This window comes from Meriones unguiculatus, chromosome 10, assembly GCF_030254825.1.
Source record: "Meriones unguiculatus strain TT.TT164.6M chromosome 10, Bangor_MerUng_6.1, whole genome shotgun sequence".
Classification (NCBI taxonomy): domain Eukaryota; kingdom Metazoa; phylum Chordata; class Mammalia; order Rodentia; family Muridae; genus Meriones; species Meriones unguiculatus.
Window position 1 is genome coordinate 6,621,081 of NC_083358.1, and position 24,714 is coordinate 6,645,794.

The 24,714-nt window shown below is 55.4% G+C and overlaps 1 protein-coding gene across 1 annotated transcript in view; it reads right to left on the reverse strand.

Moving 5' to 3' along the window:
• Positions 1-23,866, reverse strand: part of Jph3 (junctophilin 3) — a 56,156-nt gene extending 32,290 nt beyond the window's left edge. The window contains exons 1-2 of the mRNA XM_021631151.2: positions 23,450-23,866; positions 3,002-3,779 (exon numbers count right to left, since the gene is read on the reverse strand). Coding sequence (XP_021486826.1) covers positions 3,002-3,779; positions 23,450-23,831 — 1,160 coding nt within the window. The 5' untranslated portion in view covers positions 23,832-23,866. The remainder of the gene's footprint in view (positions 1-3,001; positions 3,780-23,449) is intronic.
• Between the last annotated feature and the right edge of the window lie 848 nt (positions 23,867-24,714).

Consider the following 24,714-nt stretch of genomic DNA (forward strand, 5'->3'; position numbering starts at 1 on the left):
TGTGGGTCCCACATTATGTGGAGGTAGTCTGGGAGGGGACACACCCATCAACTGGCCTGTGTGTGTGTGTCTGCTGGTGCACAAAGATACACACACCTTTTCCCTTCATCCTCCCTCTACCTGTCTCTTCGCCCACTAGGGAAACACGACAGAGCATCAGAGGAGACAGCCACACTGAGTGGCTGGCCAGGACCCAAGGGGATGGTGACTCACTCAGATGCACACTCACTCCCAGGCTGACCCCAGCTTCCCTGAGTCTCTCTTGTCCTCCTAGCCCGGCCTCTGGGCTTTCCTGAGGTTGTGCAGACTGCCGTGTGCCAAGCCCTATTCAGTTCTTGACTCTTACACTTTGAGGAAGGCAGGCCAAAGACAGGGGCTGGCTCAGGCAGGGATAGGGGCTGGGGCAGCATGGCTCCTCTGCCACAGATGAGGAAATGGAGGCTCAGAGAGAAACACCAACCACTGAGGGGGGAAGACTCCCCTCAATGTACCTAGGTCTGACCGCACCTCCCTGCTCCAGCATCCCATGGCATCTATGTAGAAACTACCACAGGGTCCCCGTTTTCATTTTTAACATTGGGCATCTGGTGCTGGGTTGAATGGGACATCAGGTCTGTGGAAGGTCTGGTCTCCCATGATGCTTGCTTGCTTCTGCTTCTCAAACCCTCCTCATTCAAGAACTCATCTGAAGCTGTGCGTGGTGGCACACACCTTTAATCCCAGCACTCAGCAGGCAAAGGCAGGCAGATCTCTGTGAGTTTAGAGCCAGCCTGGTTTACATAGTGAGCTCCAGGATAGCCAGGGCTACATAAATAGATCTCATCTCCAAAACAACAAAGAATCCACGTGGGACCTGACAGGGCTATTGAAAGGGTGTCTCTCATCCACCAGAGTCCTAAAGTACAAGGGGGAACTGGAAAATGAAGCACCTGGGAGCTAGTTCATGGGATGCCCAGGGGTGTGGGGTGCACACATCAGCCTTCAGTCGGTACCATGGTCTCCTGATGGCTGTCACTTCCCACCTTTCTGTATGAAGTAAGGGCTATGTTTATGTTTACAACAGTAAAAACACCCGGATGTTAGGAGGTTCCTAAAATCCCAGGTGAGCAGCTGCATTCATCATTCAGTCACTTCTGGGTGGTAGTGGGGATGTGGAGGGGCCAAGACAGGGCAGTCTCAGACCTCATTCATCACTCACTTCTGGGTGATGGTGGGGATGTGGGATGGGCATGATCAGACCTCAGACCCAGGTAGAAACTCTGTCCCTTTTTCAGTCCCTTAGAGTTACAGTGTCCCCCTCTAGACCACAGACACTGCGGGGACAGGTGTCCCACCAGCCGACCCCAGGTGACACCTGTGCTCTGTACTGTGATCAGAGGTCACCCAGAACGAGCAAAGGCTGGGTGGGAGCTTCCTGGATGCTCAGATGGCCCACCACTGCCTGAGAATTCTTCCAGATGGACACAGGACCCTGAAGCCACTGGCCCAGAAGAGCCAGGGCCCTGCAGTGGCTCCCAGCCCCAGGCCCTCAGGGGGGAATGAAAGAGACTTTCAGCTTCTAACATATCTGAGGCCTTCTGTAGCTGAAGGGGAGACAAGCAACTCTGACCCCTCCTCCTAAGGTCCCAACAACAAGCCCAGCAGGGCACATACCATCAGAGTTCATTCTGGGGAGCAAACACGATTCTCGGGCTTCCTTACAGAGGCTGGGTGGGAGCTACCAATAGGAATGTGGGTGCTCTCTCCAGGGGCCACCTGGGAAAGTCTTTACCTAGCACGGGAGCTGGCTTCTCCAGAACCACAGATTGAACTGTGCCTTACCCTCCTCCACCTTTTCGCTCCAGTCCCTCCCCCAAAACCTAGAGGCCCAGAGCAATTAGGGAGAAGAGCACACAGCTGTTTGGGATACAGAGGAGATGGCTACTACTCAGGTGAGGTGCCCATGACCCCTCCCCCTTGTAAAGGAAAGTCAACAAATAATGAGACACGCTGGGATGATCTTTTGCAAGCAGGTACAGGGGATCTTTTGCAAGTGAGCGCACAGGAGTCTTTTGCAAGCAGGCACAGGTGATCTGGTGATGATGGCGGCAGTTTGGTTCGGATGATAACCCTATTCAAGACCTTCACAAAACCATCTAACAGGTGCAGCATGGCAGAGCCCACAGGCACACGCAGACAAGCTCTGGGCTTCCCACAGGGTGGCACCTTCAAGCCTGAGAATGTGGCTCTGATGGCTCCCTTGTCTCACAGATTGTCTGGGTCCCACCCAGACCCCCACACTTGCCTACGGGGTTTCCAGGGAGCCACCCTGGGGCACCTTCTCCAGCCCTGAGGCTGGCGCACTGTACCGACACCTAGAGAAGAAAATATCACAGGATGCTCACCCACAGCCACCTCTGTACCTATGCCCTGGGGCCTGGTAGTCCTGCTGAACCACAGGGTCAGCCCACAAGCTGCCCCATAGCCTGAGTGGGGCAGCTGTTGGCTCATGTGAGCCCCTCACTGCTACCCACAGTGGCTCTGTTTCCTTGGAAGAAATGTCTCCTGAGGCCCCTGAGTGGGCTTCAGGCACAGATCCAGGCTACTGAGGAAGCTTCCAGCCTCTTCCTGTGCCCCCAAAGCAGAGGGCACCAGCCAGCAGGTGTCCCATACAAGCCAACCCAACCACAGCCTTCTCTAGCTATCAATGGTGTACAGGAATGAAACACTCTTAGACACGCAGAAACAGAGACACGCAGGGCTCCCTGTGTGTAGCCTCCCGACTCCCTCCTGCCCTGATTGGCCGTGGGTCCCCAACCCCAAGAGACCATTTCCTTGTCCCACCCCTGCGCATGGCCACCTTCTGGGGTTCTCCAAGGAACACCAAGAACCCGTGGGGGAAGAAAGATAGCGCAACTCTGTGCAGGCCTCACACCGGGCACAGCACGGAAGGGCAGAGCGGGTCACGAACACCGGCTGGTGATCAAAGACAGATCCTGCGGGACACCCTGCCCAACCCTACCTGGATGCAGCGATCTCGGCCTTCTGCTTGGCGATGGTGGCCGCCCCCTCGGCCGCCTCCACGGCCCGGTCCACCTTCTCCCGGATCTTGCTGGCGCGCAGGGGGATGAGGTTCTTCCGCTTGCCGCTCACGAGCACGTTCTGCTTGTATTTCCCCTCCTCCTTGGTGCCGTCGGGGAAGGTCATGCACCCGTAGCCGTGCCGCCGGTTGCCGACCCACTCGCCCTCGTACTTGAGCCCGTCGGAGCGCTGGCTCACGCCAAAGCCCGAGCGCTTGTCGTTCTTCCACTCGCCCACGTAGGTCTCGGTGGTGGTGGCGTCGATGTCGTCCTCGATGACGGCCAGCTCGGCCTCGGCCTCACCCAGGCTGATGGTGGAGTGGATGTCGCTGGCCGTGGAGCTCACCGTGCTCATGCCCGCCTCGCTGCGGAAGGAGCTCTGCTTGCTGCGCTGGCTGGCCAGGCTGCTCTTCGACTCGGACTTGCGCAGCTTCAGGCCGCTCAGCAGCGAGCGCCGGAACAGTCCCTTCTTCTTGCTCTTCAGGATCTCGGAGTCACTGTGGGCCACCAGCACGAAGCCGCCGCGGGCCACGGCCGGGCTGCCGGCCACTGCCGGGGAGGCGTCTGGGTGCAGCGCCGCGCCGTTGGTGTGCTCGCTACGCAGGGAGTTGATGGACGTCCTCAGGGGCGAGCGGATGACCGCGGCCATGCCATAGGGGACGCTCTGGCGCACACCGTAGCCCTGGCGCATGCCACCAACCCATTGGCCCTGGTACGTCCCTGGGGAGACAAAGGAGAGAGGGGTGAGCTCCTGGGGCAGGATGTGAGTGACAGGCCTGTGGAGGACCCACATCCACCTGCCCCTCTAGGAACCTCTCTGTGAGAATGAAACCCGGGTGGGTTTACCTGGGCCCAGAGGCAGAGGGGCCATAGCGAGGCCGTAAATTGACCTTACTGATGGTCATATTTAAAGGCATTCCTGTCTTGTCACCTATGGCTGGGGTGGGGTTTGATACAGAGAGGTGGAGTCCAGAGTGACCCTGGGGAGCCTTCAGAGGGAGGTCACAGAGGTCAGGAAGCATTGCCCCCACAGGATGCTGAGGGCTGTGAGGCTGTTAAGGGCACAGGCTCACCTCTGGGGAAACGCGGTACCCACTGTTGCTATGGGAGATATCCCAGGAAGTTTATCAGCCCACACAGTGGAGACGCCCCAGAAGAGCTTCAGGTGCACGGGAAAGGGACATTAAAATTAGCAGGTCACAAACACACAGTAGAATCGGGAGCACAGAAACAGCCTTCTCCCCCGGACATTGCACTGTCCACAGGCTTGCAATGCCTTCAGAGGCCAGAAGAGGACATCAGCTCCCCTGGAACTGGGGTTACAGGAGGTCGTGAAGCACCTAACATGGGTAACGGGAACTGAACTTGCGTCTGTTGGGAAAGCAGCATACCTTTAACCACTGAGCTGTCTCTATGGATGCTCTACCTTATCTTTTGAGAAGGGTCTCCCACGGAACCTGGAGCTCACCAGTTTAGGCACACTGGTTGGCCAGCAAGCATCAAGGACCCTTCTGTCTCCACCCTCGGTGCTGTGATCACAGGCACGCACCACACACCTGGGTGCTGGGCTTGAACTGGGGTCCTCACACTAGTGACAAGCATGGTACTGACTGAGCCATCTCCCCCAAGGTGTTATAAAGGCCCTAAAAACAACGAGGGGGCACTCAGCTGCGCCTCACCCACCCTCCCACACCTTAGCTCTCATCTTACTCGGTGACCCCTGCAGCTTCCCTATCTGCAGACAGACCAGCTGTCCTTACAGGGTAGACCTAACCTGGACCCAGCAGAAGGGCTCACCACGCTGGGAAGGGATCGCCCAGCCCACTCCAGCAGATGCCCTGAGGCAGACACTGGTATCACTTTGAAGCACCAGGAGTCAAACCAAAAGATTTTAGCACAACTTTGGGTCTCTCCTGTGAGACAGGAGAGGCAGGATCTTTTTTTTTTTCTTTTTCAGATGTGAAATGACTGGGAGTCCATAGCAGCTGCCTCCCTTACCCCTTACTCCTCTCCACCCCAACCCCACTCCCTACTCTCTATCACCCAGCCCCCTTCCTCATTTATAGACCTCAGAGATAATTGCACACCACTGTCAGGCATGGGCCAGGCAGCGCCACCTAGGGTCCACGCACCATCATTACTCCTAGCTGTCTTTCCCTTACAGCCCCAACAGTCAGTGGTCCCGGCCTCACCAGGCTTGTTAGTCTCTGAGGCTGAGTTCACAGAGCATCTCCTTCACCAAACTTCTCCCACTCAACTCCTCCGGGTCAATCTAGCTCATGTCTCTCTCCAGCCAATAGCAACACACACCAGGCATTTGGACCAACCATCCACACAACTGCATGGATCCAGGATAGTAGCAGGTCCCTAAATGGCCCAGAAAGAACCTTCCTGGCTACCCAAGCACCAAGTCCATACTCCAGGCATGTAACTCTCTACTGAAATGTGGCTCTTGGCTCAGGACAGACATGCATAAAGTGCTCATCTGCTCAGAGCTTTGGAAAACCTGCCTAGAGCTGTGGCTTCCTTGGTGACAGAACACACACTCAACATGAGAGGATCTGGGATCCATCCCCAGTATTACACAGAAAGAAAAAGCCACGATGTCTCATGCCTGCAATCCCAGGAGCTGGGAGGCTGAGGCAGGAGGATGACGACAAAGTTGAGGCCGGCTTGACTACAAAGTGAGACAGTATCACAAAACAAACAAAATAACAAAATAGAAGGAGAAAGGGAAGGGAAGAAAAAAGATGGCCAGCAATATAGCAAGATTGGCCTCTCCAGAGCAGAGTCTGAGGCGTAGCTAACCATGGCAGTCACACGCAGGGTGGGGTCAGGGAGAAGAGACAGGGTGCAGAGGGTCCTACAGAGAGCACCATGGAATCCGCCCCACCTGGAGGCAAGGACAGACATCTGTATTCCCACACTGCTCATTAGGTAGCCTCGAGGCTGGGTTGGGATGGGAGCAAAGCTGCAGCAGCACTTCAATCCGCTGTCCCAAAGGCTGGAATCCGCCGGTCTGAGGGCCAGGCACGCACCCTCCTCAGGAGCGTAGGAGCCTGAGGACAGGCTTCTGTGAACATCCCTCCTGCAGTCACCCTGCAAGGGCCTCCAACCTGATCTGTAGCCATCCTCATCCATGAAGGACAGGTAGCCTGCTGCCCAGCAGCCCTCTGCCCACAGCAGGGTGCTCTAGGAGACTGGGAGGAGGGGGATGGCAGCTGTCTTGGCAACCGCGTGCATGGCACCGAGGGCTCAAGCTGTGTCTGTGGGCTTCCGCCAAGACGTGATTTTCCCAACTGTTCCGGGGGAAAAGGCTGTGCCCATGTCACCCAGAGTAAAGAAGACACCGGGGCACTGTCACAGCAGGGACCGTGCCAGCCTGGCCTCTCAAGTGACCACAATGGACACAGCACTGTTGTCCCTGACAATGAAAATCACCTGCTGAGCTTGTATTCGAGAAGAGAAACACAACTCTCGGAGGCCCTGGCTCTGACCATGGAATCAGGATTCCAGACGGGTGAGTCCTGTCATCACAGAAGCGCATCCCAGTGTCTTAGGGACAAACACAGAACAGGGAGCTAGAGAAACTTTGCGCCTGCCATAGCACACCTAGTCACAGCATGTCCTAGAACCTTCTTTCCTTGCCAGCGGGCCTCTTCCCCACTATTAATAAAGGCTTTATAACAGTCTGCGACATGGGTGTCTCCTGTCATGGAAGTTACTGCTGGGTCTGACCTATGGGTCCTACCTCATTGTTTTGCTTTACTCACTCCATATTTATTTATTTATTTTGGTGCCAAGGACTGGATCCAGGGCCTTACACATGCTACACACCAAGTTAAACTCTCAGCCTATTTATAATAACTGATATTCATGCGTAAGATCAAACCTTGTCCTTAAAACATGTCCCTAGACCTAAACTCCTCAGTCACAAGGAAGGTTTTTCTCAAGGCCTTTGGAAAGTTATCCTCAGAAAAGGCCATCCTCGGGCCATCACCAGCCACAAAGTGACATTCAAAAGCCTCGCTCAACTCTGGAGAGCTACGGCTAACAGAGTTAGGTATGGACTGGAGCATGTTTACCCAGGAACTGTGTGGATACGCACTCTTTAAGGAGATGATTAAGCTGGGAAAGAAGTGGGCAAGACAACGAGGCAGGAACCTAAGGTCTCAAAGGAACCAAAGCCCTGGGGTGAAGCCCAAAAAAGCACAAAAGGAGAAGACCAAATACAGAGATGACGGTCTCCCAGAACATGAAGGGTCTAGGTGCTCTGACTGAGGGCCTACATCACACCAATGATGAAGGGGAGGACGTGGCAGTAGGAAGCTTCTAGAAGGACACAAAAGCAGAGCATGCAGGATACACTCTGCCTGGCCAGGTGTTGTCAGCATGCACACCTTTAATCCCAGTACTCGGGAGGCAGAGACAGGTGGAGCTCTGAGTTCAAGGCTAGCCTGGGCTACATAAGGAGTTCTAGGACAGCCAATCCTGTCTTGAAAAACCAAAACAAAATAAAAGATACATTGTTCAACAGATAGAATGACATAGGACCTTAGAGCAGCAAGGCTTCCCTGGTGTGAAACTGTAACCCCCACGTGGCACAAATTCTGAATAAAAATTATTTTCCATCTGCATTAAACATCAATACATCAAGCAAATGATGAAGCCACAGAAATGTGATCCTCTAGGCATCCTCTCTCAGAAAGCTGCTGCAGGATATTGTCTACCAAAATGAGGGGGGAACCTAAGAATGAGGAAGACATGATGATCAAACAGGAACTAGGGAGAGATGCTCCAGGGTGAGGGCTCTGGGAAGAGACCTCAACCTGTAAACAGACTTGAACTTGTGTGGTTAGAGGAGAGACTTTCTTATTGAGCATCTGGGGGGGGGGGGGGGAACTGACCAATGATTTAAATAAAACAATGCAATTAAAAAAGAGTCAACTGCCAGCTCAAACTGTGCATGGAAAATGAACTGTGCATGGAAAAGGAACATGGAAAAGGAACATTGCTTGGCTCAGCACTAATCCAGCTTGCAGTTGCAAGGATGAAAAACACTGAGCATGGATTCAGCTTTTACACTGTGCTATAATGCTGGGATGGCCAGGGAAGGGGAGGGGAGGAGAGAAAAGGGCAGGGCAGGGGAGCAAGAGTCTGAAGCTCTCTGTCTTCTGGGGTAGAATGTTGAAGATTTGACGCCAACTACCCTAGACAGTCAGAGTCAGCCTCTGAAGGAATGTGGCATCCAGCTGCGCAATGTGGCACATCTTGCCTGAACTCACAGCACCGTCCCGGCTCTACTACTTACAGGCTTCATAAAACCGTGAGGGCATGTGATCTCAGAAGGGAGTAGGGACGGAAGGAGGCCAGAAGACTGACCAGAGAAAAGAGCCACCAGGCGAGAGTCAGACAACAGGGGGAGGAAGCAGGATGGTGACCAGAAGGTAGACAGTGCACAGGACACGTGCATTGTGTTTGCATAACACAAGCATGGTCAGAAGGGGTCACAGGCAAGACCAGAGGCCAGTGGGGCTACGAACACAACCCATCCTCACCCCCATGCTGCCTGAACGAGAGCTTCCATTAACAGCACCGGACAATGAGCTTGAGGATCCACCCGTGTGATCCACCTCAGCCTGGGGGAGAACGAGACTGAGATGTGGTTAGCCATGTGAATGACAGGCTACACCGTAGTGGTCCCCAGCATGTGGGCTTGATGGTAACACTTTTCTCTTGGCTCACCACTGTCTGCACTGAAGTGCTCTTCCTTGTCCTGGCAGGATAACTAACATGACTCTCCCAGCAGTTCCAGGTTTAGAGAAGTACAGTGTGTTCCCGAGGAGGTCCCAGGGTCTCTGTGTATCCCTATGGTGGTCCCCAGGGTCACTCTGTGTCCCCATGGAGGTCTCCAGGGTCTCTGTAATATAGCCACGAAGGTCCCCAGGGTGCTTCTATGTGCCCCTCGTGAAATCCCCAGGCCTGCGTGTCCCTACGGAAATCCCCAGGGCATTCGTGTGCCCCGTGTAGAGGCCCCAGAGACTGCACATGCCCCTGTATCCTTATCACTCTTCTCAAGCTTCCGGCTCTCTGATGCAAAGTGGGTTTCTGGCAGCTCATAACCTCAGGGATGGAGGCATGACCCTCAGTGACCTTGGCTCTGCCCACTGTGCACATGGCGGTCTGTGATACTCAGCACCCAGGGTTCAGGGACTCTCCGTGGGAAGCTGGCATGACCCAAAGGCTGGGCTGCGGGGCACGGAGGGATGACAGGAAGAGGCCTGTGCCGGGAGGAGGGAGCTGCACGCTCACCAAGGGTTTCCTTATCCAGCACCACGTTCTTGGTAACCCCAGCCTTCCCATCCCCTTAAAACTTCTAAATGTAGGTGGTCCTGATGAGGGCTCGGCTTCTGGAACTCCCTGAGTGAGATGTGATTGGAGAAGCCCAACCTCAGGTGAGCCTGGGATGAGCCACGGTCTGGATTGGAACGTCACCCTGGGGTCAGGGGTTAAAGGCCAGATGCCTCAAAGGGAGCTAAAGGGAGGGGGCAGGAGTCTTTAAGGCATTGGCGGTGTGTCCTTGAAGACTATAACGGGGCCGGTTGCCTCTTCCTCTCGTGTGTCCCCTACGAGGCGAATGATATTCTCACCATGGACTGGGACCTCCAAGCCTGCTCGCTATATACTTGGTTAATCTCGGCTGTTCATCACAGGAAGCAAGCCGCCACGCTTGGAGACCTAACCCATGAGAAGAGAAAGCACAGCGCACACGATGCTCACAGCAACGATGTCCACGATAGCCCAAAGACGGAAACAACCCAAATGTCCACTCCGGAAGGACAAAGCCAGTGCGGTCCATCTTGGTAATGGAATATTACCAGCTGTGGAAAGAAACAACACCGACACAAGCTACCGTGTGGGTGAACCTTGGACACATGAAGGTCAGTGAGAGAAACCAGCTGCTCAAAGCCACTCCAGCTTGGGCAGATCCGCAAGACAGACTGAAGAGCAGAGATGTGAGCTTAGGTGCAAGGTCTCGCCGAGATGGTGAAACCAGCAGACGACTGCCTGTGCTGATGGATTATGGCTCCTGGAATCTTCTAGAAACTGTCACGCTTAACACTTCAAATGAGTGAACTGTGCACCATGTAAATTTTATGTCAATAAAACCGAGGATTTTTTCAGATTAATTTATTTTATGCATACAGGTGCTTTGCCTGCATGGATGTCTGTGTACCACGTGTGTACCTGGTGCCCATGCAAGCCAGAAAAGGGTGTCAGGTCCTCTGACACTGGAGTTACAAGTGGTCACGGGCTACCATGTAGGTGCTGGGAACTGAACCTGGATCCTCTGCAAGAACCACTGAGTCATCTCTCCAAGGCTGGTCTGTTTGTTTTGCTTTTAAGCTATCAGTCAGAGGGATGCTGGGCCTTGGGTGGGCTTCACCAGTTTGAGGAGGCAGTGATAGCCTTCTTTTGCCCTGACCATAGAGTGGAAGGGTCCTGCCCCTTCTGCTGTCCATTAAAATCCCCCATCTACTCTAGAAGTGGGAATGAACAGGGACCTCCTATTGTCATATTCATAACTACGAAATCCCTGTTCTGGGGCCCACAGCCTGTGACTGTCCCCCGTGAAAACAGCAAATCCAGTCCCAGTGAGCACAAACAACCCTGCACAGCACTGGCCAGGTGGCCTGACCTGGCTGTGAAGTTGGGGATCAGCCTTACACCCACCCGACCGGACACTTGACCCGCAGTGGTCAGCCAAGGCGGCCCAGGGCCAAGGACAACAGACGCTGTGCCTACAGCTGCCCCTGCAGTCCTCACGGACACCAGTCAAAAGGGACACTCATGTGGAGAAGCTGAGGAACAGGGCAGCTCTCATGAGGGAAGTCAGAAGAAAGCCTGGCTCTCCGGCAGCCCAAGCCAAACTTCTTGGGTCCCCCCAGAGATCCCCAGGCAGAGGTTCTCTCTGGCTACTGCCTGAGAGGCATGGAGGAGGCTTGACAGCGCCACTGGGCAGCTGAGCTCAGACTCAAGCCAGGAGGAGAGAAGGAAATAGGTGAACTTTCTGGAAACTTCCCTCAGTTATGAAATTGGGGCACAGAAACACTGAGGATACCAGAAAGGGGCTGAAGAAGGAGCAAGAAGGAGATTGGAGGGGGCAGAGTGCAGGCCTGAGGTGGCCCTAAGCCTATCAGCAGGAGATCAAGTGGCCATGCAAGCACCTTGACTACCCTCTCCTGCCTTGACCCCCATCAGTGTCTTTCTGGATGTGAACCACCTTCTAGAGTATCAACTGCAGACAAGGTCACCCCAAGATCAGGAGAGTGAGCAAAAAGCAGGTCACTGTGCCACCCACAAACACCAACCATCCCTCTCCAGCAAAAACAAAACGGATGCTTCCCAACCAATCACAGCCCCGTTCCCCACAGTCCTCTCTAGAGTGCTGCCTCTTTTTTCAGACAGCACCAGCCCAAAGTAAACCCCACTGGCTTAGGGCCTCCCCCAACACCTGCCCCCCCCAAAGCCTAAGTCCTTCAGTGGCTCCGACAGCACACCCTCACTCCAGGAACAAGCCCAAATCTTCACCCGTCGGGTGTCTGCAAGGCAGGGGCCAGGGGAGTTTTGGGGTTTTCTGTAGAGGGACCTTGGTGGCTGTGGGAGGGTTAGTCATCTGTCAGAGACAGATAGGGAGGAGGAAGGCCTGGGGCAGGTCAACAGAGCCACCCAAGGGTGGCACATGGAGCTGCTCTACAGGCCCAAGCACACCAGCGTCTGCAAGATGCCAAGAACCCATCCAAGGCCTGGCCCTGAGAAGCTACCTCAGGTGCCCTACCTCATCCAATCTCAGGGTAACCATCTCCCCAGAGCACCAGCCACACCCAGGATCCAGCAGATGAAACTATCTAGAGATTTAGGCCAGCACCTTCTAGGGCGAGGGTAGGAGATAGCCCTATGGAGAGTTGGCTAAATTCCCTGGTACAGGGGTGGGGACCCACTGAGCACTAACAGTCACTAACAGTCCTGATGAGCTCTTCCAGGGCCTGGAGCCTGAGGCTGGTAGGCAAAGTCCTGAAGTCATAAAGCACCCAGCTTATAGCTCTAGGGGTCCTAGGCTGTACAGACATCCCATGACGCTGTGGTCCACAGCTTCATCTCCAAACCTCTGTCTTGCTCCACAGCAGGCCGAGATACTTCTAGGCTCTCAGGCATAGACACACCAGAAAATATAGAGTGGAGTGAGGAATTCAAAATGGGGTCGTGACAGGAGGACTGGGTCACCTGACTCCTGAGAACCTGCTTCTACCTCTATCTTCCTCCCCTCCCTCCTAGCTCCTGTCCCCTGACTCGCTGCTAACTCCCCGGAGCTCACACATCTCCTCTCTTTGCACTTTTGGTTAATAGGACCTGAGGCTGCAAGCTACCTCATGGTCGTGTTGGTGTTGCTGAAGCCAACTCTAGTCCAATAAAGCCCTGCCTGTTGCTTTTCTGTCACACGTTCTCAGAAAGACATAGTTAAGCCCATGGTTGCCACCATGGTGCAGTCCTTCAGGTCCTGAACAGAGCTGGCCACGCAGAAGCCCAGACTGCTGTGGTTCTCCTGGCAAGTGGGTAACAAACCCCTCCCTGAGGTGGCAAGGGTCCTTCTGCAGAGTAGGACGCCCCTCCCACCAGCCCTGCTCCCACCACCCAGCTTCTCCATCCAATGTTGCTTCCCAAGATGGCTTTCTCCAGGTCACAGAAACCACCGTGTCTCCTGTGCCCTCTGCTCCACCAACACCAAGCAAGGAACCAACACAGGCTCCAGAGTGACCACCAGCCAAACAGTCCTGGGCTCTGTGCACCCATCCCCAGAGCCAGCTGGTTGTGTGTCATGGCCTCTGATGAGAATCACAAACCCTGACAAAGACTCTGAGCCATGACCCTGAGTCCATCACTGTGAGCATTTGCTGAGCACCCACTGTATGCCTGGCCCAGTACAGGGAGCTCTGGGAGAATGAAAATGGCCCAGAGGATATCTCTGGCAGCTGAAGGTGGGACCACTGCAAAGGCCCAACAGCCACACGTTCACCCAACAATGGAGTACTATGCAGACAGAAAAAAGGAATGAAGAATGGAGTACTGCTCAGACAGAAAAAAAGAAACGAAGAATGGATCCCGAGGATTAGGAATGTCATGCTCAGTGAAGGGGCCAGTCACACAGGAACACATGTGTGAAATGACCGAATCAGGTAAACCAAGGGACAGGAAGCAGGCTAATGGTCACCAGGCATGAAGGAGGGTGCAGAGATGGTTGGAGCTGGAAAGTGTTCCAGACAGGCTGATGGTGCTGACCCATGATTCAGGACAGCCTGGGCTACAGTGAGACCCTGCTGCTCAGCTGGCAGAGTGCTGGCTGTGGAAGAACAAGGGCCAGGGTTCAGTCCCCGGAATCTACTCAAGAAGCCAGAAGCAGCGGCACCCACTAGTTATCCCCACTAGGGTGGCAGAGATAGGCAGATCTCCAGAGTTCACCAGCCACGTAGCCTAGCCAGCGAGGTCCAGGCCAGTGAGAGACCCTGACTCCTGCAGAACAAGGATGGCCCCTAACGGGAAACCCCTGGGGCTGATGTGACTGTAATGTATACACACTGTGTATGTACCCAGGTGCTCTCTCTCTTCCTTTCTCTCTCTCTCTCTCTCACACACACACAGACAAAAAAAAGTAAAAAAGTTTTAGATAGTGAGAACCCAACCGTGACTGCACTAGAAATACTACAGCGTGTATTGGAAGAGAATGAAATTTTTATGTGAATGATATCTCAAAGTTATCACCAAAAATGTTATCAAATGCCATTTTCTCCCTCTCCCTCTGAGCACGCCTGGGGGGCCGTGGCACTGACTACTCTGGTTTCGGTTCTGTTACTGTGGTAATACCCTGACCAAGGGCAACGTGGGGAAGGGCAGGGTTCGTTTGGCTTACACTCCATTGTCACCGAGGGAGTCCAGGGCGGGCACCCAAGCAGAACCCATGGCCGAGGAACACCGTTTGCTGGCTCCTTCTACAGGGCTCACCCAGCCTGCTTTCTTACAGCACTCAGGAACACCTGCCCAGGAGTGGCACCACCCACAATGTGGCCCTCCCACATCAATCGTTAATCAAGAAGATGCCCCACAGACTTGCCCACAGGCCAACCTGATGGAGGCAATTCCTCGACTGAGGGTCCCTCCTTCCAGGTGACTCTGGTTAGAGCTGATAAAATCGAAACCAGCATGCCTGCCCCCAAGGCAGCGCCACCTGGAGTTCCCTGGCAAGGCTCTGTGTTGGAAACCCTTCCTGGGGAAGCTGACCACGGCCTCTCCTGAACCGCCCACTTCCCCTTCCCAGGGGCAACAGGCAGGAGACCGATGCTCCCTGAGGGGTGACAGCCCTTGGCACCTCAGCACAGCAGTAGGAGAGGGGCGCTACGGCCTGAGCCTGCACACAGTGCAAGCAGCCTGTCCAGATTTCCCCCAAGTAGGCAAGGCTGTGTCTCTGACCCAGCCTTCCCCATGTCCACAGCTTCTTGGGGCATCTGCTGCTTGTTTGCAAATGGCGTGAGGGATGTCCTGCTTCCCCTGCCCGGAGGCTAAGCAGGAAGAGTCTGGAAGCTTCCGGTATGCTGCTGGCGCAACACTAGTCAAGAACACTCAAGTCCACACTGCTAAATCCCCACTCGGGCCAGGTGCAGGTCTGAGAAAGATGCTGAGCCCCCTACGCTGTGGAGAAGGTGTGGGGTGCCCCCCTACGCTGTGGAGAAGGTGTGGGGTGCCCGGTGGAGGTGGCAAATAAAAGGGGGCAACATGACCTCAGTCCCTACTTTCAGACTTACTCTCCTGGAGGTACCTCCTGGCTCTGGCCATCTACCCGTTTCTGTCCTCACTGTGCAAGGTGAGACCTATCGGAGCTGGTCAGGCATTTGTGACAAGCACAATCTCTGAGGTTCTGGGAATACTCAGGAGAGCATGGAGGACTGCACGTCTGCAGGGGCCTGCCTGTTTTCTGCTGGAGAGCGGTTCTGTCAAGGGGCACTAGGGACCAACCTCCTCTGCTAAGCTGACACCACAGCCACAGCTCCTCAGCTCTCTACACAGGAAGGGGTGGCCGACACGTGACCCTCTCTCAGGAAGCCAAGGGAAGGTGGAGATGAGTGGAGACCAGTTGGGTCCTGCTATCCAAATCGAGCAACCACGTGACCTCGGCAGGCCACACAACCCTGTGGCCCCCAGTTTTCTAATCTCTTTGAGGGGAGTAGTAGTACGTTGTCTATGCATTCTTGTTTTGGATGTGTCTGTTAGCCCCGCCCCACTCGTGGCCGTGGCCACGGACCTGTGAGTGGGAGGTTGTGGCTGTGGCGGCAGGAGAGGCAGGCTGCTGGCTCACAGTTCAGGCAGAGAGAGATGAGGGCTCATCTTCATCTCCACTTTTTACTCAGTATGAGATGAAGGGTCCCACATTCAGGGAGCCCTCTCTCCTCCGTTAGTCCTCCGTGGAAGTGCTCTCACAGACACACTCAATGGTGGACTCGCCAGTGCCCAGGCAGTTCCTAATTCGATCAAGTCTACAGTCAACAAAATTGGCCAACATAGCAACAGAAAAGGCCACCTGAAGATGGTGGCGGAGATTAAACCACAGCCACTTTGCTTGGAAATGTCCAATCTCCTTTGCTTGTATTACACGAGGCCCCCGAAGCACTGATCCAGAGCTTAACAGTTCTCCCACCCACAACCATCCTGGGGCCTTCAGCTCTTCTCAAATGCCAGCCTGGAATGCCACTCCCTAAGGGTCTGATTTCTAGTCCTGAAGATCCTGGCACCACTAGGGATGGACACGCTCTCAGGCTTGACGAAAGCTGGAGCATCTGAACCAAAAGGGCACCAGTCTCATCTGGGGAGTTCATGGAGCATCCCAGGGCTCAACTACCCCTCTCACCGTTTGGGTGAGTCCAGGTAACGGTGTCCCACGGGTGCTCTGGACAGACTTTGTGCTCAGCAGAGACATGGGCAAATCAGGACACAAGTCACTTGGCGAACACACAGGCCCTGTCCCATGGGTCAGGAACCACAAGGCAGTATGCAGCAGAGCTGGGAGGCACCTGGCCAAGCTGTGATTCTCAGAGCCCCTGAGCCAGCACCGGCCTCACCTGGGCTCTGTCTAAGCTCTGAGTGATATCCCAGGCCAGAAATTCAAGAAGGCTGGCGATCTGTGTTCAGGCACTCCTTCCGGGTGGTTCTGTCACACGTGCTGGCCTAGACTCAAAGAGGTGGCCCACGCTTTGCTGCCAAGCACCGGTCTTGGTTCTCAGTCCAGTGTCTGCACCTTAGAGTCCCTCCTGGATTCAGGTGACTACCTGCGACACTGCTGGGCAGGGAGGAGATGGCACCTGCTGGGCAGGAGGAGGTCACTGCCTTACCACCAAGTCTGGGAAACTGAGGTAGAGGAAGGGGCAGAGGGTTCCCATGAAGGCAGGAACCTAGGGCATGAGTGGGGGAGTGGAGGGTGTGTGTAGCGGGGGGAGGAGGGAGAAAGGGTGGACTTCCAAACACAGCTGGGCCCTCCCTGCCCTGGGAGGTCTCTGCTCTTCCCTCAGGATACACAGAAACTCTGATTTGTGGGACGTTGCTTCAGTATCCCTAAAGTCTGGCAGGGGACCCCAAATTGTATTACTTATTTTTGCATCTGTGTCTGGATGGCTTGCTTTCCCAGGTGGTCACATCACCCTATTTCTTCTTTCCGTCTCTCCTTTATCTAGTCCTCTCTGTTCCTGCAAGCCTCGCCCTGCACACAGCCAGGCCCATCCAACAAGTGCAGCCAATTTCAAGGCGGGCTCCAATGTTGAACCATATCCTGAACATGTAGGCCCCCTCCGTGGGAGCCTCTTACAACCAGATGCTTCCAGCCGAGGAGGGCAGCAGCAGAGAGGTGGTTCTCACGCAGGCAAGGAGAGAGCCACGCACCTCCTCTTACCATCACTCTGCAAGGAATGGGCTTGCTCAGTGGAGATCCAGAACCATCTCAAGACGTGTGTACATCATACCGTTAGACCATTATCACTGTTAATCGTTTGCCAAGTGCCACTGCCTTCCTCGTCTCAAATGCCAGTTGTTCAAGACGGTAACAAAATACCATAATACTGTAATACAGTAGACAGAGGCCCAAGGTGAGGCTGACTGAAGACACACATCTTCCAGAGATGTTTCCATCTGGGCATTCCAACTGCCCAGAGGATATGGACATCAGGAACAACAGTGAAGGAAACTAAATATTACCTTTATTTTCAAGTTCACTGAGTGACCACTACGTGCTGGCAATATTTAATCCTGGCCACCTGGCAATGGCCACCAGTAACACTCCTTCCTGCAGGGGGATACACTCCAAGCCACCGTGTCCTACAGGCCTTTCTGCAGTGACAGTGACAGTCCCTCTCTGTGCTGTCCACCACAGCGGCCACTGCTCCGTGAGCTATAAAGCACTTGAGCTATGACTGCACCAAGGAGCTGACTCCTTACATTGTATTGCACTTAATTAGATTCAAATGCAAATGGTTGCATGTGGCTAGCGGCCAGGGGGGTGGACGGGACTGGTCTAGGTGATTAATCCATTAAGTCTGATCTACAGAGAAAGTACAAGATGCTCTCTCGTCAGCCACCACAGACAGACCATTCTTCCATCGGCCCTCGGCTGTGCACCCGCCGCCCTCCATGAGCCCAGCACACAACCTAAGATGGCAGGGCAGCCAGACTGTCTGAAGCCCCACCCAGATCCACCTCAACAACACTGGAAGGTGAGCAGATGTGTAGCACAGGGCGAGACAGTCCAGCAGCTGGACTGGTCACATTCCTTGGAGCATGAACAGTGGACAGAACAGGAGACACACACACTCACATGGCATACAGCACACAGGGGAGTTTGGGGCCAGGGGCTTACTCTTGACCCCCGCTGGGTATGGCCTCACCTGCTGGACATCCAAGAGAGTCCAGCGCAACCTTCGAGCCTGAGCGCTCTCCAAGGTGCTGAAGAAACCTCAGCCAGGAGCCATCCAGCTCAAGGGAGACCTAGGACGGAGATGGCCCAGTGGGTAAACATGCCTGCCTGCTGACAAGCCAGGTGATTTGTGTTCATTCTGTTGGACCCACACGGTGAAAGGGAGAAGTAGTTCCTGCAAAGTCCTCTGTTTTCTCCACATGCAGCTTGGCACACAGGGACCCAAAACAAACAAACAAACAAACGTTTAAAAAAAAAAAAAGGACCCCAGGGCTGGGATGTAGCTCAGTTATGAGAGGGCTTGCAAAGCACGTGAGAACCCTGAGGTTGACCCCAGAAACATATAAGGTAGGTGGCAGTGACCCACGCCTGTAATCCCAAAACATCAGGAGTTCAAAGCCAGATGATAAGACGGTAAAGGGTCATCTGCAAGTACACAGGCTACGTGAGACCCTGTCTCAACAACAACAAAACACAAGGACCAGAGAGATGGCTCAGTGGAAAAAGGCACTTTCTGTGTGAGCCCGATGACATGAGTTCAATCCCCACAGCCCGCATAAAGGCGGAAGGAGGCTGTCCTCTGACCTCTACACACATGCTGTGTGGCACCAATGCACTCACACTCGTCCGTAATTCATACACAATGACGACAAACTGGAAACTTGTTAAGCATTAAAACAAAAGAGGATCTTCGCTTAGGAGGCTTTCTCCAAGGATCTCTCCAAGCCTAGGCCAGCCTAGGCCACAGAGTGAATATTAGGCCAGACTGGGGTACTCAGCAAGTCCCTGTCTCAAAAGAAACAAAACACAACAACTACGACAAAAAGACCAGAATCCTGTATGGTGGCATGTCCTCCGTGGCCAGCACGAAGGGGCTTTATAGAGAATATTTGTCAGCACAGTCCACTATTTACACTGAGAACTGGGGAATCCTGGGGTGCTGAGGAAGGAGTGCTCCACCCCCGAAACTATCTTTTCTAGAGTAATCGTCTCTCTAGCCCAGGTCAGTGACATTAACACCCAGGACTCCACACCAGATGTTCTCAGATGCCACTCTGGAGGGAAATGATGACCCTCAAGCTCACATCTGGTCCCTAATGCCAGCAGTTGAGGCTGAGGTGGGGGAGGGAACACTTCTCACAAACTCTTCTTTCTCAGCTATAGCTGGAACAAAGAACTAGTCATTCGCTCTCTCTTTCTCCTTTCACCTGTCAACAACCCCCTCCCTCACTGGTGAAGGGAGATGGAAGGAATGCCTTCCTCTTCCGAGGCAGGGTGTGTGCTCCTTTCAAAACCAAGCTTCTCCCAGTGGATTATGTGTGGATGGGTTGATGGGGTTGTATCCCCTTAACTCAGGCGCCCAGATTTTTTTTTTTAACAAAGCTTTTCTCATAGCCAAGCATGGCATGGCAAGTAGTTTTTAAGTAGCTGGGCATGGTAGCACAGACTTGGAATCCCCAGCACTCAGGAGACTGAGGCAGGGGGATCACCAGTTCAAGACCAGCCTAAACAACTTACAAAGACCTTATCCAAAAAGACTGGGGATGCAGCTCAGTGGCAGAGTGTCTACCTAGCATAGCAAGGCCTTAGGTTCAAAGCCTGGTGTCAATAGAGAGACAAACACATTTGTGTTGTCTGATGTCAGTTTCTCTTCACAAGGGACAGCAACGCCAGAGGCTTAGTCCAAAATGGACACAGCTGCCCAGCTTCTCTTTAGTACTCTGTATTTTCAGGGTGGCAGGGACTCCCGGCCCTTGCCTATGAAGGAGCAAACAAAGCCAGGAGATACACGTGGCTGCTTTGGGGGACGGGGTGGAAGATCCGAGGGTGGCAGGTGTATTGTGCGCGTGTGTGTGCGCGTGTGTGTGCGCAGGCGCCTGGGTGGATCTGAGTTCTTACTGTGGGTGTGTGTGATGTGTGTGGGCTGTGGAATCTGGGCCGGTGAACGGGACCTGCTCGTATGGGGAGTGGGGAGGCCGGGGCGTATGATGACTCATCTCTCAGAGTGTGGGAGGGTTTATCTGGGTGGGGGGGTTGACTTTTTGGTCCAAGACATTCAGAGGAAGCCTTGTTTATGTTCAGAAAGTAGGGAGGTCTCCAGGCCTCAACAGAGCGACAGCATCTGCCCCTGTATCTAGGGGTGTTGCCCCCGGCACAGGGGCAGGCAGTTCACAGAGGGAGTTTATAAGGAGGCAGAGAAAAGCAAGGGGAACTGAGAATCCCAGCTCTCCCCAAGGCTCCTGGCTCGAAGCCTCTGCTGCCCAGGTGTGACACGGGGAGTGCAAGAGACACAGTAGGTACCACCTGTCACCTCTGACTGTCACCTGTACGTCCACTTCAGTCCTGCCTGTCTGCTGGTTCTTCTGAGAATTCTTAACAGTTATGTTCTCTGCGAGTGAACCATAAAGATGAAAAGAATGCCCACTCCGTTCCTGGCAGAGGCTCATCCTCGCCCACTCCATGGTATTAACCCTTTAAAGACAAGGGGACAGAAACTCAGAGAGGCTAAGTCACTTGCCCAAAGTCATGAAGCAGATCCCTGGCGAGGCCAGGATTCAAGGCCAGGTGGTCAAGGCCAGGTGGTCAACGCCCAAAAAGCGTGGTTTCCTGCAGTCCCCACCACATCCCCAGGCCTCCATACAGACTTCAAGAGGAGCTCACATCAGGAGCAATGCCTGATGTGCCTGGGGGAGAGCAAGCTGAAGGAGGACTTGGCAGAAGTGTCCCCAGTGGAAACGGATTCCATACCAATTGCAGCTGAATGTAGAATACATTTCTCTGCTCATGACAACGGCCACTTCTCCAAGTTGGCCTTAGGCCCTGAGCAAAAGTTGTGGGGTACTGCTAGTGTCTGCCCCCAATTTCCATCTCTGTGTAAAGCCAAAGGCAGGCCGAAGCTGGAACTGCTCACTCAAGAGAACCAGTCACCCAAAACTGAGGACCTGGTGTCCACCATGTAAGGGGTACCCAGGCCCTGATCAGCTGCTACACACTTGACCTCATGCCAGCCAGCATTCACAGGACAATTTTCCCAGGGTCTGAGTTCTCATAGGTCACCCCCTTCGTAGTGAAGAGCTGGTCATCCGCAGAAGTATGTATCTGGACGCCTGTACCTGAATGTCCAAAGCAAGAAGGGCCAGCTTAATCTCAGCCATGTTATGTCAACATCTAAGAAGGAGGACAGGCCCTGAAGCCGACTACAACATGCCTACCTCTCTGCCATGCACTGCAGGGAAACAGTTAACAACTGTAATTTCCTCAAGGGGTTCGGGGCAAAAGGAGCATGGCTGGGCAAAGTCACAAGGGGACTCTGCCACAAGGCTAGGCTCCAAGCCTCTGCACACACATAGCTATGGCCCCATTGACTTCCCTTCAAAGTAGACTGGACCAGGCAGTTTGGGGGCAAGGAAGTACCAGAGGAGGCCAGAGGCTTGGAAAGTACCCAATGAAGGAACAAGATCCTCCGGGGATCACTTAGGGCATAGTCTCAGCACACCAGGCCCCGAGTCCCTGGCAGAGCCAGCGCCTGTCCCCGAGTGCCCATAGAGAATTACCACCTTCCTCCTAAGTGAACACTCTGGGAAGATCATGTCTGCTTTGCCTGCTTCTGGGTGCCTGGAGCTCACAGCATCTGGCCATCGGAGGAGCTGAATAAGTATTTGCTGGTGGAAGGAAAGACTGCTTTAGGCCAATGGAGTGTGGGCAGGCCTTCGTGCAGGGCCCCACCCTGGAGGATTCTGGGATTCTCCCCTCCCTATGGGTCCAGTCAGCCCAGGGTACCAAGACAGCTGTTCCAGAGCAGGAACCTCTAGACAGCAGTTTTGCAGAACAGTTTAGCCAAACCCCTGGGTGACAACTGCCTGTGAAGGCTCCCTCCTAGGAGCACCAGGCTGCTGGACCACCCACCTGGGCCGCCCACACCTGCTGCAAGGCCCAAACCAAGAGTGTGTGTGTAAGTGTGTGAGTACACGTGTATACACACACACACACACACACACACACACACACACACAGGCCTGGGACCTCAAGAGGGCCTCAATGCTCCAGGGTCAGGGAAACTCTCCAGCTTCATCCACGAAAACAACAGTACAGAAAAGGCCGCCTGGGACCAGGGCTGGGCAAGGCGCAGACAGGCAGGAGCATTATATAATTAACTGCCCAGACTCCGCCTCCTCTTCGGGTAATAACGAACCCTGCCTTTCAGTTGCATAAGCCAAAATAATAATTACTTTCCAGCCCTCATCGCTGCTGGATGTGGCCGGGAGCAGGTGATGGCTTCAGGCAGAAGCTGGCTTCAGGCATGGAGAACACACACGGGCTCCATGGAGCTCTCCACCTCCCCCCACCCCCAGAAGCCCAAGTCATTGCTGCGTCTCACTCCCTGCCCAGGCATCCGTGCCGAAAAATCCGAAGCCGCCCAGGCCCGGAGGGAGGCAAGAGAACAGCCTCTTGGGATGAGCACCCCCGAGGGGGAGGGGGGCTTTCAGGCAGAGTGGGCTTTGGGGTCTGACTTCCAGGACCTCCAACTATTCCCGAGGTCTCAGTGCTGCTGCGAAGCGGACACTGAGGTGTCCAGGTAAGGTGGAGGCTGCCAAGGCAGCCAGGACTTCTGAACAGAAACCATCACACTGGCACTGCCCTGGCTTCCGGCACCGGCTCTGCCCTGACTGTGGTGGCATCTTACACCGGAGGCGCAGAGCGATTCCCTAAACTAAAGGTGAAAATGATTCAGCCACTAAACGGCCAGATTCCTGGGCTCCCGCTAAACAGATGGGCCTCCTCCCTCCCTCCCTCCAGCAGCCTGCTTCGACAGCCTGTGTCCAACCACCTAGAAGTTTATTGCCTTGCTGTTTGGTTTGGTCGGCATCCCCCGCCTCTGGCGCTCCCAGCGCTCCCTCTCTATTGGCCTGGGTTGCTTTAGGACGGAGGGAGGCCCTGGGCACCGCAGGAAAACAAAAAACCAACCAGGGCCTGACACCGGGGATGCCAGGCGGGCAACACCGAAGGAAGGGAAGGGTCTATGTCCAGGCCCCTCCTGCCTTGGCGGCCCCAGAAGTGGCAGAGAGCCCGGCCTGGCCTTCTGGCAGGTGTAAATCCTCTGGCCTGCTCCTCAGGATGTGCTGAGATCGTGGCTCAGCTGCTGCGGCAGGGGCCAGGCCCTGCTAGTGGAGAGCCCCCAACCCTTGGGCTGGAATGGGCCACTGGCCCCATCAAGCACGGGGCAACCTGTGGCCAGGGGCCCGCTGAGGCCTCCTGGGAACCTAGGAGATGCCCCAGGAGCCCACAGCTCAACTGGAAGGCGAGGCTCAACTTCCCGGGAGATAAACAGGAGAAAGAGAGGGACGGTCCCCATTCCTCCCCCGCCCCCGCTGCCCGCACCTACCTCCATCCGAATAGGTCTCCGTGCCGTAGCCATCCTGCAGTCCGTTGCTCCAGGTCCCTTCGTATTTGGCCCCGTTGCCCGTGCACTCCCGCACCCCGTAGCGCCCCTTAAATCCGTGCGTCCACTCGCCCTTGTACACCCACTTCCCCTTGCTCTCCAGGCCGATGCCGTGGCGCTTGCCCTGCGCCCAGGTGCCTTGGTACGTGTTGCCGCTGGGCCAGGTGTAGACGCCCAGGACCTCAAAGCCGTGGCTCCAGGAGCCGGTGTATTCGCCCTGGCCCTTCGGGCCGGTGCAGACGCCATGGCCGTGCGCCTTGCCGTCCTCCCAGCCTCCGCAGTAGGACCCTCCATCGTCAAAATTAAACCTACCCCCACTGGACATGCATGTAACGCGGTTTGCGAATCCCGCAAGCGGTGAAAAAAAAAAAAAAAAAAAAGAAACAAGGCGATCAACAAACCGGAGTCTTGGTTGGCTGGCTGGCTTTTTGTTGCGATGCTCTTTTCGGGGGGGGTGGGGGGGTGGAGGTGGGGGGGGAGGACGGAGCACGCCCGCTACCCCGCGCGCGGACCGGCGGCGGCGTCTAGGTCCGCCCGCGGCGGTTGTTCATTTTCGAGCTGCGCCGGAGCCTGACCAGCGTCTCGCGCTCCCGCTGGAGACAGGACCGGGAGGAGGCGGGGGAGGGGCGGCGCAGGGCGGGGGAGCGGCTGGTGCCCGCGGCTCCACCTCGCCGCCAGGGCCCCTCGCCGCGCGCCCCGGGAGCGGGAGGGCGCGGGGCGCGGCTCAGGCCCGGGCGGCGGGGGCCGCGGGCGGCGGCGCGCGCGGCTGCACCGATTCCGGCCGGGCCGGGCGGCGGCACTGCGGCGGCGGCGTGCGCTCCGGGGCCCGGCAGGCGCGCGGCCGCCTGGAGAGGGGCGCTGGCGGCCGCGCGCGCGCACGCGGGGACCCCGGGGCGCCCTGCCCCTCCCCTGGCCCGGGGTCCGGCCCGCGCGCCCCAGCCTCCGCTGGCAGGGACTGGGATTTAAAGGGACAGGAACTGCGTAACGGGAAGGAACCGGGCACTAAGAGCGCACGCCGCGGTCGGGAGCCGGGAGGAGTCGCGGGCGCAGGAGGCAGTGGAGGACCGCGCGGTCCCCACTTCGCCAGCTCCAGGGACACCCGCACAGCGGTCCGCGACGGCCACGACTTGACTACGAGGCTCCTGCAAACCACAGGTGGTTTAGCCCTGTGACACCACTCCCTGCTTCCTCCTTCAGGGCTGCTGGGG